At 37.6% G+C, this 13,712-nt stretch overlaps 1 protein-coding gene across 1 annotated transcript in view; it reads left to right on the top strand.

Moving 5' to 3' along the window:
- Positions 1-13,712, top strand: part of MYO1G (myosin IG) — a 793,301-nt gene that overhangs the window by 555,452 nt on the left and 224,137 nt on the right. Inside the window, exon 20 of the mRNA XM_053713702.1 lies at positions 2,666-2,779. Coding sequence (XP_053569677.1) covers positions 2,666-2,779 — 114 coding nt within the window. The remainder of the gene's footprint in view (positions 1-2,665; positions 2,780-13,712) is intronic.

Below are 13,712 nucleotides of genomic sequence, written 5' to 3'. Positions count from 1 at the left end.
AGTATTTAGCTTTTAATAGAGTTTTTAAACCTTTTGAAATGGATTTGAATTCCAAAACCCCACCAAATTCCACAAGAGGTACCTCACATGGGAATTTTAGGCAGAATGGAAGGGAACAATCCGGTTGCCATGGAAATTGATAACACTGCAGAGACCTGCATGTTGCACATGTGTGATACGGGGATGATATGAGTGACGTCATCTGTATCTTGGGGGAGCTTCCAAGCAGACAACTCTTTCCATGTGACTGCTCCTGAACACATGTAAGGAAATTTCCAAAGAGATTTAAAAAAAATAGATGACCTTTCTTCTAGACATTGTTAATTCAGCGTAGCTCCTTCCTCTTATCTATTTAACAATGTTTAAGAATGAGAAACACTTGAATTGATTATATAGCATTATAAATTCCATTACTAATCAGTAAATCAGCTCACTGAGTGCTTTTGCTAAACATCACAGAAGAGTGATTCTAATTCTTTACAGTGAAATATAAAAGCTACGGGACTTTTGTATTTAATTTGATGCATTTAGTGTGATGAGTTTATATTTCATGAGAAAAGACTTTTGTACAGAAATTATTATTATCTAAGATCAAACTTTGTAAAGCACATTAAGATGAGGGATGTGTGTGTGTGTATATATATATATATATATATATATATATATATACTGTGTATATATATATATATGTGTGTGAGTATGTGTACACATACATACATACAAACACCCACACAAATAGTATTTATAAAATATTAAAATAAGCTACTTATTATGGGCCATATTACAAGTGGTACGTTAATATTAGCATGCACGCAATATTGCGTATAAAAAAAAAGTAAGCAACACGGTACAAGCGAAAACTAAAATACTCAAATATACACCCTCTAATAAAAGTTATTCATATAAATATTCACACAAAAAAAGTTATAAGGGTTAAAAGGTATATGGTATATGATAAGGTATTTGAATGGAAAGAGCTATAATATATATATATATATATATATATATATATATATATATATATATATACACATACATATACATGTCTAAATATGTGTATTAAAGGGATACTAAACCCAAATTTTTTCTTTCATGATTCAGATAGGGAATGCAATATTAAGCAGCTTTTTAATTTACTCCTATTATCATTTTTTATTTGTTCTCCTGGTATCGTTACCATTTTTGGTTCAGCACCCTGGATAGTGCTTGCTAAATCGGTGGCTATTAGCCACCAATCAGCATGCGCTACCCAGGAACTGAACCTAAAATGGGCTGGCTCCTAAGCTTTCACTTCTGCTTTTTAAATAAAGATACCCAGAAAACAAAGAAAATTTAATATTAGGAGTAAATTAGAAAGTTGCTTAAAATTGCATGCTCCATCCGAATCATGAAAGAAAAAAATGTGGGTTTAGTGTCCCTTTAATGTATATATATGTGTATACATTTACAGTTTGCATGCACCATTGAAGTCTATGGGGAGAAGAAGTTAACGTGATATCGGAAGTTAGAGCGTATCTGCGAGTGGAAGCACTAAATAGAGTACCATGCAATATGATGCAATGAAGGAGCTACAAAAAAAAATAACTGGCATTTTTATGTAAAGGATCATTTTTACTGACCCAGAACAATTTAACCCTAACTGGGATGGCACCTAAGACCTCCACCACAGTTAAACTTTAATTGCCTAAGACATCTTAAACATTAAACACATGACCATTAAATACAGTAGGACTTCATAATTAACAGACAATCCAATAACTATTTATTTTTTCTAGTGAGTAATAGTTTTTTTTTTCTGGTAAATTTTTGCCTTCTGTATCATGTGACAGGCATCAGCCAATCACAAAAGACATATGTATAAGTTGTGAACTCTCACTCATGCTCAGTAACCCCCCCGAATAGTGTTACCTATATAAAGAAAAACACTATGGGGTCAATTTATTAATATGCGAGCAGACATGATACGATATAGCGTATAATGTCCGCTGCACATCGATAAATGCCGACAGCATACACTCTCAGCATTTATTATTGCACCAGCAGTTCTTGTGAACTGCTGGTTCAATGCCGCCCCCTGCAAATTTGCGGCCAATCAGCCGCTAGCAAGGGGTGTCAATCAACCCGATTGTATTCGATCGGGTTAATTTCTGTCCGCCGCCTTAGAGCAGGCGGACAGGTTATGGAGCAGCGATACGGAGCTTAATAAATTGACCCCTATATATTACTCCCCCTTGTATAATAAACTAAATACTGGATGCACATTTCACCTTCTCATATCCTCACTCCTGACATTGTGGGCCGCCCCCCCCCCCCCCCCGCCTCCAATGTGCGGAGCCCCTGTCGCTCTGCCCAAAGGACAGGCCTGGTTTGGTCCGATTCAAGGTATAGAAAGTCACTAAATACCACTGTTATTTGTAGCGAGATTGATGTGCTACTTGTAGATCTAGTAGGTACACTAGTGCTACAGGTAAGGCGTTTGTAACATAATCAATTTGTTATATCTGTTGCTTGCTTTGGAAAACTCCTTGTGGGAGGGTCTACAAATGTGTTGTTGCTGAAAAATCTAATGATATGGAATGAAGGAAGGATGGTGAAAATGAATATTAGGTCTGCTAAAAATAACAAACTAAGCCTCTGAGCCTATCAATTATTTTTTTTTTTTAAGGTAAATCGTTTTAACAAGTGCAAAGACAGAGCGCTGCTAATAACCGACCGTCACATATACAAGCTGGAGCCTAAAAAGCAGTACAAGATTATCAAAACCCTGCCTCTGAATATGGTGAGTAACGAACTTATATACATTACCCATCCTTCATAATCGTGCACTATAATATCTCAGCTGTGACCAGTGGCTACTTCTGAAAACTCTCAGGTGAGTACAGTAATCTACTTCAGCTTCCAGTTTTATTAATTCACTTCCTTAGCTTTCACCTATTTGAATAATGCTAACACTACAAATGTTATTTATTTGTGCCACCTGCTTCCTGTTGCTAATCAGCTGCGTTACTCATTGACGGTTACTTGGTATATTTCAAAAGTGGAGGCGTGAAAATGATAAGAACTGCAGATGTTGCTGGTAGGCAGTACAGCTAAATACTTATAGTATAGTGTGCTCGTTTCATAAACACTTGTGAGGTCTTCATTTCCAGCGTTTCGTAAGTTTCCGTGGTAATTCAAGGGGTGTTTTAGAGGCGTGGTCGAGATTTGTCACTTAAAGGGATACTAAACCCAAATTTTTTCTTTCATACTTCTGATAGAGCATGCAATTTTAAACAGCTTTCTAATGTACTCCTATGATCAATTTTTCTGTGTTCTATCTTTATTTGAAAAGCAGAAATGAAAGCTTAGGAGCCGGACCATTTTAGGTTCAGCACCCTGAGTAGTGCTTGCTGATTGGTGACTAAATGTAGCCACCAATCAGCAAGCGCTATCCAGGGTGCTGAAACAAAAATGGGCTGGCTCCTAAGCTTTCAATACTCTGTTACAAATATAGATACCAAGAGAATAAAGAAAAATTGACAGTAGCAGAAAATTAGAAAGTTGCTTAAAATGACTAGCTCTGTCTAAATCATGAAATAAAAAAATGTGGGTTTCGGGGGGCGTGCCTAAGAGGCTGACATGACCGGTCGCACATTCAGAGGCTCCTAGCATAATATACACAATAAGCTAGATATATCATCTTTAGACAGTCACTACTATTATTTACGATTTATACTCCCTCTGCAAACCATCAGCACTACATTCTGAGAAAGATTTTGCAGCTGGCGATATATTAAAGACAGAAAGCTGGACTGTTTGTATTACTATCAGAGAGGGGCCTACCCAAAGTCGACCGTGATTTCTCCCCCCGGACTCCCCGGGTAAAAAAGGAATATCTCTCTACAGCCTCAGCATGGAGGACAACTATTTAGATCTCTTTAATCTCTTGGTGGAATTAGAGGACAAAGCAGAACGGGGTTTTCATGACCTCATGGAAACCATCAAACATGGCGTTGCAGAAGATAGTACCGAAACTCAGTGTTCTCAGGAATCTATCCCCTCAACACTGTCAACAGACTATCCGGTTACCAGCCTGATTACAACGTTACCCCCTGAGGCCACGCACTTGCCCTTAGCATCGACAGAGATAAATTATTATTTGGCCACCACCTGTAAGGCGCTCATCCAGATCAACCTCCGTATTCCTGATGGCTTGGTAGATCAGGATGGGGGGTCACTGTCGATCAGCCTCACACACATCACTACTGGCTACGGGAGTGCGGCCGGCTCCTGTGGCTTGACTGCGCAATATATCCACATGTATCTTCTGCCTGGTGATGAGCTCTGGACAGTGCGGTAGTCTTGGCTACTCCCTGCTACTTTGAAAACCTTGCCTCTCTATCTTCTCATCTATTACAGGGATACCAGCAGCAGTGCGACAGGCCGGACAGACTCAGGGATAGGATAGCAGTGAGACTCCTACATACCTGATTAAGAAGACCGAATACACAATGCGGCTGCAAAGTTTAACCCCAGTTCTCCTTCCATAACGCACCCATAGACAGTGTCTAAAACAACCGGACTAACAGAGCATATACAAAATACTAACAAAAAGCAAGACTTACTTTTGATATATATATTGAAGTTTGACTCCGTTAATTCTTAATGCCTATTTTGATTAGATATTTACTATACATTGCTGTACATTTTATGTTTGTTTCGAAGCGTTATTATATTTATGTACCTAGAAAAAGTCCAACATTAGCTTAATAATTTCAAGCTATGTTACAGCTTGATTTTTCGCATTTAGCTACCTTTAAGATATTTAGATTGTCTACTAGGATAATATATTCATCAGAACACCTACTAAGAAAATGCTACGCATTTCAGTGTCCCTCTTCTACAGCTTTTTGCTACAGGCTACTCCATAGGTTTTACTTGTTTTAATATCTCATTCAGCACGGTATGCTTAGAAACTGCACGCACTTATGGTGGTGTATCCTATAGTACATGCTTCTGGGATATGATAGGGTTGTAATTTTAGAACGATTTATGCTCTTAGTTAGAAGTATACACTAGGATGTCCGCCCTATATAGTCCTTTTCAGGTGAGAGTATAATATACACTATCCCTAGGCCTTTATTTACCCATAAGTAAGAATGGGTTTAGTCTGCAGTACCTATCCATTTTTATACCACAGTTTGTAGTCTCAAGCCCAATTTCTATATGATCTGATGTTACATATGCCCCTACTTCATGTTTATGGAGGGTTATCAGCGACTGATCCCTAACGGTTATAAATGTAAAGGTAATAAGATTTTAGAGTAACCATCGTCATTATTATTGCCCATTTTTTGCTATATTAATTTAGTTAGGCGCATGTGTGACCCTTTATTTATATAAGACTTAAATGGTAATAGATACTCCAGTACAAAACTGTAGTTTTCACAACTTAGGATGTATATCCAGTATACTCTACAGCCTTTGTTTTTGTTTTTTATCGAGACATACTGGTAGACATTAGGAGTGCTGGATAGTAATTTGTTCAGACAGTACCTATTGTCTCATTTAAGCATACTACCTCACTGGAGGAGTCTGAAATAGGAATGCTTTAGAGATTAAATGTTTGTCCCTCACTTATCATAAACTAAATGGGTTCTATGTCTGTATGTAACTAGTTTTTATTTTAGTAGTCTATTTCACAGATATAAACTGTTTATGTAATTGCTCTTATACATATCTGCTGCTTTTTATGTCTTTACTCTGTTCCTGAGTACACTACAACTGACTATCTATCCCTATTCCATCAATACGATAGATCTGGTTTGAGAGGGCCTCTGGGTGTTTTTTGAGGGAACGACTCATGGAAAATATCATATACTCAAGGGTCAAGAAGCCATTGTATTTTCATACATCATATTTCCTCCTAAGTTACTAATGTTTATTGCGACACGCCCCCCCCCCTTTTCCTTTCCCCTTATCTTCTTATATTTATAGCGGCTCTTTGCCCGCTGACTGCCCCCCCCCCTATATATATTTTGATGCTATCTCATCATAAGGCCCTGGAGTGGCCTTTCTAGAGACTACCATGTCTATTCTATTTTTATGCCCATGAGACCCACATGTGGTCAGCTCAGTAGTCACCTCATTATGCTACTATTACTACAAAATGAAGATTTCAGAAGCTCATGTCACTCACTATTTCAATTACTAATCTCAATGCTACTTGTTTATGTATCTGGTGTGTTACTGTGCTTAAAACTGTATCACTCGTGACTTTTAATGTTTGCTGTACTGTTTAAAAATCTTCAATAAAAAATTATTGAAAAAAAAAATAAAAATAAAAATGTGGGTTTCATATCCCTTTAAGAGTGGAACATATACAGGTATACCCCGCTCATACAGCGGGTTAGGGACCGGAGCCCCGCTGTAAAGTGAAAACCGCCTTAAAGTGAAACAAGGCAGTTTTAGCTTTCTTTTCACTTGCCAGTGTGTTTAAAAACTTAAAAACATGTTTGAACTAGTATATATTAGGGGTGCAATAGTGCTACATTGAGTTTAACACTAGCACAGTACAGTATTCAGTAAATACTGTACTTGTAAATTAGTGACAATGACTGTAGTAAAATTTGCCAGATTATAACACTGAGACACAGTTTGCACTGTAATGCTGTAAACAGAGTGAACTGCGCATAACAAAATGGTGCCAGTCACTTATATCACAATCTCACGATGATTACAGCACTATTTCAAAATCTTTGGAGGTTGAACTTCAGCTCCACAAAGCGCTGTATTAGCGAATCGCTGTAAAGTGAAGCGCTGTAAAGTGAGGTATACCTGTATCAGAATATTAGGAGCCAGAAAAGGAATTTGTATATATAGACATAGCTGGAATAAAACAAATCTTTCTCATGGGTGCATAATCAGACACAAATATCTTAATGTTTCGTTTCTGTGTAGTTGGCAGGTGCTATATGAAAGGATCTATTGCCATATAATTCACTTGACAGTGCCACTTAATAACCTTGTTCTAATTGATTCTGCAGCTTTCTGTCTCACCAGAAAAAAGCCTCCTACAGAAGACGATTGCCCTTTAATGACAGGTCTGATTGCAGGGAAGAGGACGCCCTTTGTGTTCTTGAAAAAAGCATTTTTCTTAAAATTATGCAGATGGGACAGTAAAAAAGGGTAGAATCCAAGATCTTTAATCACAAGAGTATTTAATCACAAGAGTATTATGTATATTTGCCTATTTTCTGTTATTAACATTTTTAAACTGAGCTGTTCCTTTTATAATATATGTACATTTTTAAATGGTGCCTTTAATTAGTCATTTCTTGTGTTACGCATATCTTTTTACAAATCGTCAAGAGAAACTGCATGGCGCTAGAGCAATTTACTTTTTTTTTACTAATCTGATCTGCTGCTAGCGCTTTACCTATTCTTATCCATTAGAATTGAGGGTATTTAAAGGGATATAAAGGTGCAAACCTGGTTTTAATACCTCCCGAAAAACAACACAAAATCGTTTTTTTTTGTGTTGTTACAAATTCCTAATCGAAAAACTAAATGTTGACCATTTATTACAAACAAAATGGGTTTAGTAATTACATCACGTGTGTATGTCTCTTTAAGGGATTTAAACAGGAGCATTATCGGTATATAGTGGGCATACAGGTTTGTTGGGTTACTGATTTCGCTAATTTATGTTACAGAGGTTGAATTTGGTACATATTGCAATTAAATAAAAATATAAAAAAACAAAAAAAGGCAAGAGGGCTAAAGACAACATCAGTATCAGTACACAACTTTACACATTTATCTATAGAGTACATATAATCAGCAAATAGCAAACGATCCGCAAAAAAATAGTGCAAACAGGTAATAGTGACATCAATTCATATAACAAATGCCATCAATCTAGGGGCTAGGTGTAAATAACAAGCTCAGCGCTATATCATGCAAAGCATAGTCCCAAATCACCTGATTTAATATAAACAATCCAAATTATGACTCTTATTATATCTGGGTTGCACATAAGCCAGGAGTAGTTAACTTAAAATGAAACTTAGTGTCCTGAAAAAGTGAAAAGTATACGTTTTGTAGGCGTCCTTTAGGCTAAGGACATAACCATAAAACACAATACCATGTGCAGGAGCTCATTGGAGTGAAGCAGCTGGTGTTGTGCACAAACCAACTAATTGCAAACCAACTAATCGATTATTATTGATTATGCCGATTAGTTGTTGCAGCTCTAGATTTATTTATGGAATAAACTTCCACAAAAGGTGGTAATGGCAAGCACTGTGGGGGACTTTAAGAATGCCTGGGATAAGCATAAGGCTATCCTACAAACTAGATAAGCTTATACTTTTAGGAAATATCGGGCAGACTTGATGGGCCTATGACATTTATCTGCAGACAAAAATCTATGTTACTACGTTTGAGTAAATGGTTTTACAAATTAGAGCAATTTAATATTGTACTTTTATGTCCCGTTAAATGACCCAAGTTGTCTGTGATAAAACCAGGACAAAATATATGCAGAGAACATGACAAAAGTTGCCATCAACACTGAATCAATTTGTTGTTTTTTTTTTTTTACTTAACAAATAAGTTGTGTAGTTTGTATAATTGATTTACTATCCATTCAATTAAAGGGACATTCTAGTACACTTTACTCTTGGGATATATACGGCCCCATAATAGTTTGTATTAGAACAGTTGCCATATACTGTTAGTATCGATTTACTTTGGCCTAGACTAGTAAGTCTTGTGCGAAGGCCAGAAGGATTTATGGGGAATTGCGTTTTCAGGAGTAGTTCTGTTGCATGACAACTCCATGCCTTCTTGCCCACAAGCATTAGAAGGAAGTGGAAGGTTTTGGTGGTGCTGTTTTTTATTTTTTGAAAGTCAGGGTTCATTTACAGAAACTGGGAGATGTAAAACACTGCAGAAGGGACAGAACGGGAGAGTTCTCAGACAGTGACAGTACCACATTATGTGGAACAGTTGGGAGTAGGGGCGGAACTATCAGTGGTGAAGTAGGGGCAGTGGCAACAGGGTCCAAGTTCTGGGGGCCCATAGCAGCCAGTCTATACATAAGCGAGTGCAGAATGTGTACAATTTTAATGCAGAGGAGACTTATCAGTGCAGTATGCAGGTCCATCTATCTATCTATCTATCTATCTACCTATCTATCCTTAAAGTAACATGAAACCCAAAGTTTTTCTTTCATGATTCAGAAAGAGAACTTTACAATTTATTTCTATTATTTAATTTGCTTCATTCTTCAGATATCATTTGTTGAAGAAACAGCAATGCACATGGATGAGCCAATCACATGAGGCATCTATGGGTATGTGCAGCCACCAATCAGCAGCCACTGAGCCTATTTAGATATGCTTTCTAACAAATGGACAATATTTTTAACTTATTTAAAAACATGATTGAGCAAACATTACCAGTATACCCATTATGCCCATATACAAATGGCATTCAGAATATTTAACACCTATCATAAATACCACTCTATCCAATTGCAAAATGCACACATGAACTCCATTAACCCATTTTGGATTTCGGTGATCCGTTATTGGCTGTTAACTGGGCCATTATGGAGAAATGGAGATTAAGGGGTAGATTTATCAAAAAGCGTATGCTGCAATCTACCCCCGAAATTTCCGGTTTGCCGGAAACTTAGGTTGAGAAGCAGCAGTTGTAAGACCGCGCTGCTCCTTAACTCATCCGCCACCTCTGAAGCGGCAGACAGTAATCATTTCGATCAGATACAAGCGGGAAGATTGACACCCCCTGCTAGCGGCCGATTGGCCATGAATGTGCAGGGGGCGGCATTGCACAAGCATTTCACCAGAAATGCTTGTGCAATGTTAAATGCCAACAGCATATGCTGTCGGCATTTAGCGATGCAGGGCGGACATGAGCCGCTATAGCGAATCATGTCTGCCCGGGGTATGATAAATCTACCCCAAAATATAATGGGAGTTATTAACCTCGGTTGTATTTGATTTAAAGATTGTGATCCCTTTCCAATCCCATTTTTCCAATGATATACGAGAATATCCTACAAACCCCAGTGTTTGTAACAGTGGTATAGTGCTTATGACACGTGCATACTCATATAAAGGTGAGTTTCAACAAAGTATATTAAGAGTAGGTTAAAAAAAAAAAAAAAAGGAAATTTTTGTCGTTTTTATCTTTTTTTTATTTTTATTTATACTCTTTTTGATTTTGAGTTCATGTACCTTTAACAGCCTCACATACCCAGGTATCCCTGTTGACCCATTCACATGATAATTTTGTCACCCCTCCCGGACCTGGAGACAACAATTATTGTAAACTGTAAGAACATAACTTCTCTGTTACATGTAAATCATTGTGTTATGTATTCATTTTATTTATTTGTTTAATACTAAAATATGTTTGGTGCCCACTCCAAGGAATGATAGTAATGCATTAGTCTCAGAGAATACTCAATAGTGATATTTCTTGCATCAGATAAAATAACAGCATCTTAAGGTTACACGTTGGTAATTATATGCATCAAAAAATGTATTAACTTGTAAAGCGTTTAGGTGATTTGTTGATATGACGCACAACGTGTGGGATTCTTTTCATGACTAATGTCAATTGCATTCAAAGTCATAAAAATCGCAATGTCAAAACGATATGGCTGTGTTACAGTAACCCTTTAACTGCCAATGATTTAAGTAACACAAGTAATGCAATGGCAAGTGGTTAAAGAGACAGAATTATGAAACCAAACCTATAAGTTAAAAATTACGCTTTGCTTACTGAACATCAAAACAGTCATTTTTATTGTGTAAAATAATTATTGAACAGTATTGCTCTCTCCTCCCCTGTGCCGTGCGGCTCTGAGTGGCCAGTGCTTAAAGGGACGCTAAACCCAAATTTTCTCTTTCATGATTCAGATAGAGTATGCAATTTTAAGCAACTTTCTAATTTAGTCCTATTATCAAATTTTCTTCGTTCTCTTGCTATCTTTATTTAAAAAGCAGGAATGTGATGCATAGGAGCCGGCCCATTTTTGGTTGAGAACCTGGGTTATGCTTACTTATTGGTGGGTAAAAGTAAGCCTCCAATAAGCAAGCGCTATCCATGGTGCTGCTGAACCTAAAATGGGCTGGCTGCTAAGATTTACATTCCTGCTTTTAAAATAAAGATAGCAAAAGAACGAAGAAAAATTGATAATAGGAGTAAATTAGAAAGTTGCTTAAAATTCCATGCTCTATCTGAATCTTGAAAGAAAAATTTGGGTTCAGTGTCCCTTTATTAAAACTGATGTTTTGCTGACAGTTTATGTGGTCTCTGCAAGGTCACAATTGTAAATATAGATAAGTATAGGACTTTGATGATTTTAGTGTTCAGCTTAGTAGTAAGAACATTATCTGTGTATAAGCCACCCAGAAAATAAATAACATGTAAAAAAAGACACTAGCTAGGCCAATTAAGAGTTAAATACTGATCCTCTAACTCAAAATAGCAACTGAAATTGAATTAACGAATAAGTAAGCAACTAATTAATACGTCATAGGTACTAACTTCTCTGTGATTGGCTATTTTACACTATATATGTGTGTGTATGAGGGCTTACCATGATCTCTGATGAAGCACATGTGCGCATGTGCGAAATGCATCAGATAGTTGGGAATGCACCTGTAATCTGCATCTGTAGAATAAACTGTTGATTTGCAAGAGGACCTGGTCTCTTTTTCTTCCTTCTGTGTATGCACCAACCACGTCTCTCAGGTCTCAAGTATGATGAGCACCTGATGTTTATGACATCCCAGTGTAAGAATGCCGTGGTTACTTATGGTTAGGGTTAGTGATTGGGATAAGGGTTTGGAGTTAGAGCTAGCATTAGATTTATGGCTAAGTATTGGGATTAGGACTAGGGATAAGGGTTCAATCTATGGTTAGGGATTGTGTTTTAGGCTATGAATAGGGATTGTGGTTTTGGGCTATGATTAGGGAATGTGGTTAAAGGATTCCAAAACTTTTTTTTTGTGTGCACTACCAAACCACACATTTCATATAACAATTAGTAATATAAAAGAGATCACCTACTTTTACACTCTAACGAAGCTTCTCTACATTTTAAAATATACTTTTTATTTTCTCCTATTACGTCACCCAATCCAACCCTCAAATATGGGCCGGTCAAGATGAATAGAAATCTCCAATCTGTTGCAGATTTTCTGCATATCATTATGTGACGATTTCGTCACCCTGCGCATGCGTAGACTGATTGTGACACTTGCGCATGCGCATATCCCGCCCCTGATACAGCGGGTCTGTTGGTTTGTACAGAGATACACCGTTAATTACATAAACGATGACTCTGCAAGCTCGCGCATGCGGATTGCTGCAATGTTCCGCCATATTCGAACCTGGGTTATCCACCAGGATTGGGCTATGAACATGCATAGCCGGTGGTGGGTTTGGAAAACCTTCAATTTTCAGAAGAGGTTTACTACTAAAAGGTACATTTTTGATAGTTGAATGTATAATACAAAATTCTATAATAATTATTAATTTTGCGATAGTGCCAACTTTTTTTGAGGGTTTAGTGTCCCTTTAAGTCTATGGTTAGGGATTGTGGTTTAGGTAATGAATAGGGATTGTGGTTTAGGTAATGATTAGGGATTGTGGTTAGGGCTATGATAAGGGATTGTGGTTAGGGCTATGATTAGGGATTGTGGTTAGTGATATGATTAGGGATTTTGGTTAGGGCTATGATTAGGGATTGTGGTTTTGGCTATGATTAGGGATTGTGGTTAGGGTTATGATTAGGGATTGTGGTTTAGGCTCTGATTAGGGATTGTGGTTAGGGCTATGATTAGGGATTGTGGTTAGGGATATGATTAGGGATTGTAATTTAGGATATGATTAGGGATTGTGGTTAGGGCTATGATTAGGGATTGTGGTTTAGGCTATGATTAGGGATTGTGGTTAGGGCTATGATTAGGGGTTGTGGTTTAGGCAATGATTAGGGATTGTGGTTAGAGCTATGATTAGGGATTGTGGTTAGGGCTATGATTAGGGATTGTGGTTTAGGCTATGATTAGGGATTGTGGTTAGGGCTATGATTAGGGATTGTGGTTTAGGCAATGAATAGGGATTGTGGTTAAGGCTATGATTAGGGATCATGGTTTAGGCTATGATTAGGGATTGTGGTTAGGGCTATGATTAGGGATTGTGGTTTAGGCAATGATTAGGGATTGTGGTTTAGGCAATTAATAGGGATTGTGGTTTAGGCTATGATTAGGGATAGTGGTTAGGGCTATGATTAGGGATTAGGGCTAGGGTTAGAATTGGTGTTAAGTATTAGGGTTGGGGCTAAAATTCGTTTTAAGGTTTGAGATTGGAGACAGGGCTGCGGTTAGGTTTATAGTTATGGACTGGGGTTAGGTCTATGGTTACTAATTGGATTTAAGTTTAGGGTTAGAGGTTGGGATCAGGGTTATGATTAAATTTAGGGTTAGAAATTAGGGATAGGATTAGGTTTAGGGCTAGGGATTGGGGTTAGGGATAGGGTTAAATTTAGATTTGGGGACTGGGTCCTCCTTCCTTCACACCTCTCATATTCTTTTTGGTCCTAAGAACTACCCCAGATCAGCAGATGATAAATTGGGCACACAGGGGTTGACACCTCCTGCTAGCAGCCCATTGGCCGTAAATCTGCAGGGGCG

The sequence above is a fragment of the Bombina bombina genome, chromosome 5 (genome assembly GCF_027579735.1).
Source record: "Bombina bombina isolate aBomBom1 chromosome 5, aBomBom1.pri, whole genome shotgun sequence".
Lineage (NCBI taxonomy): Eukaryota > Metazoa > Chordata > Amphibia > Anura > Bombinatoridae > Bombina > Bombina bombina.
The sequence above is the reverse complement of the archived record's forward strand: the minus strand, read 5'-3'. Positions and strand labels throughout refer to the sequence as shown.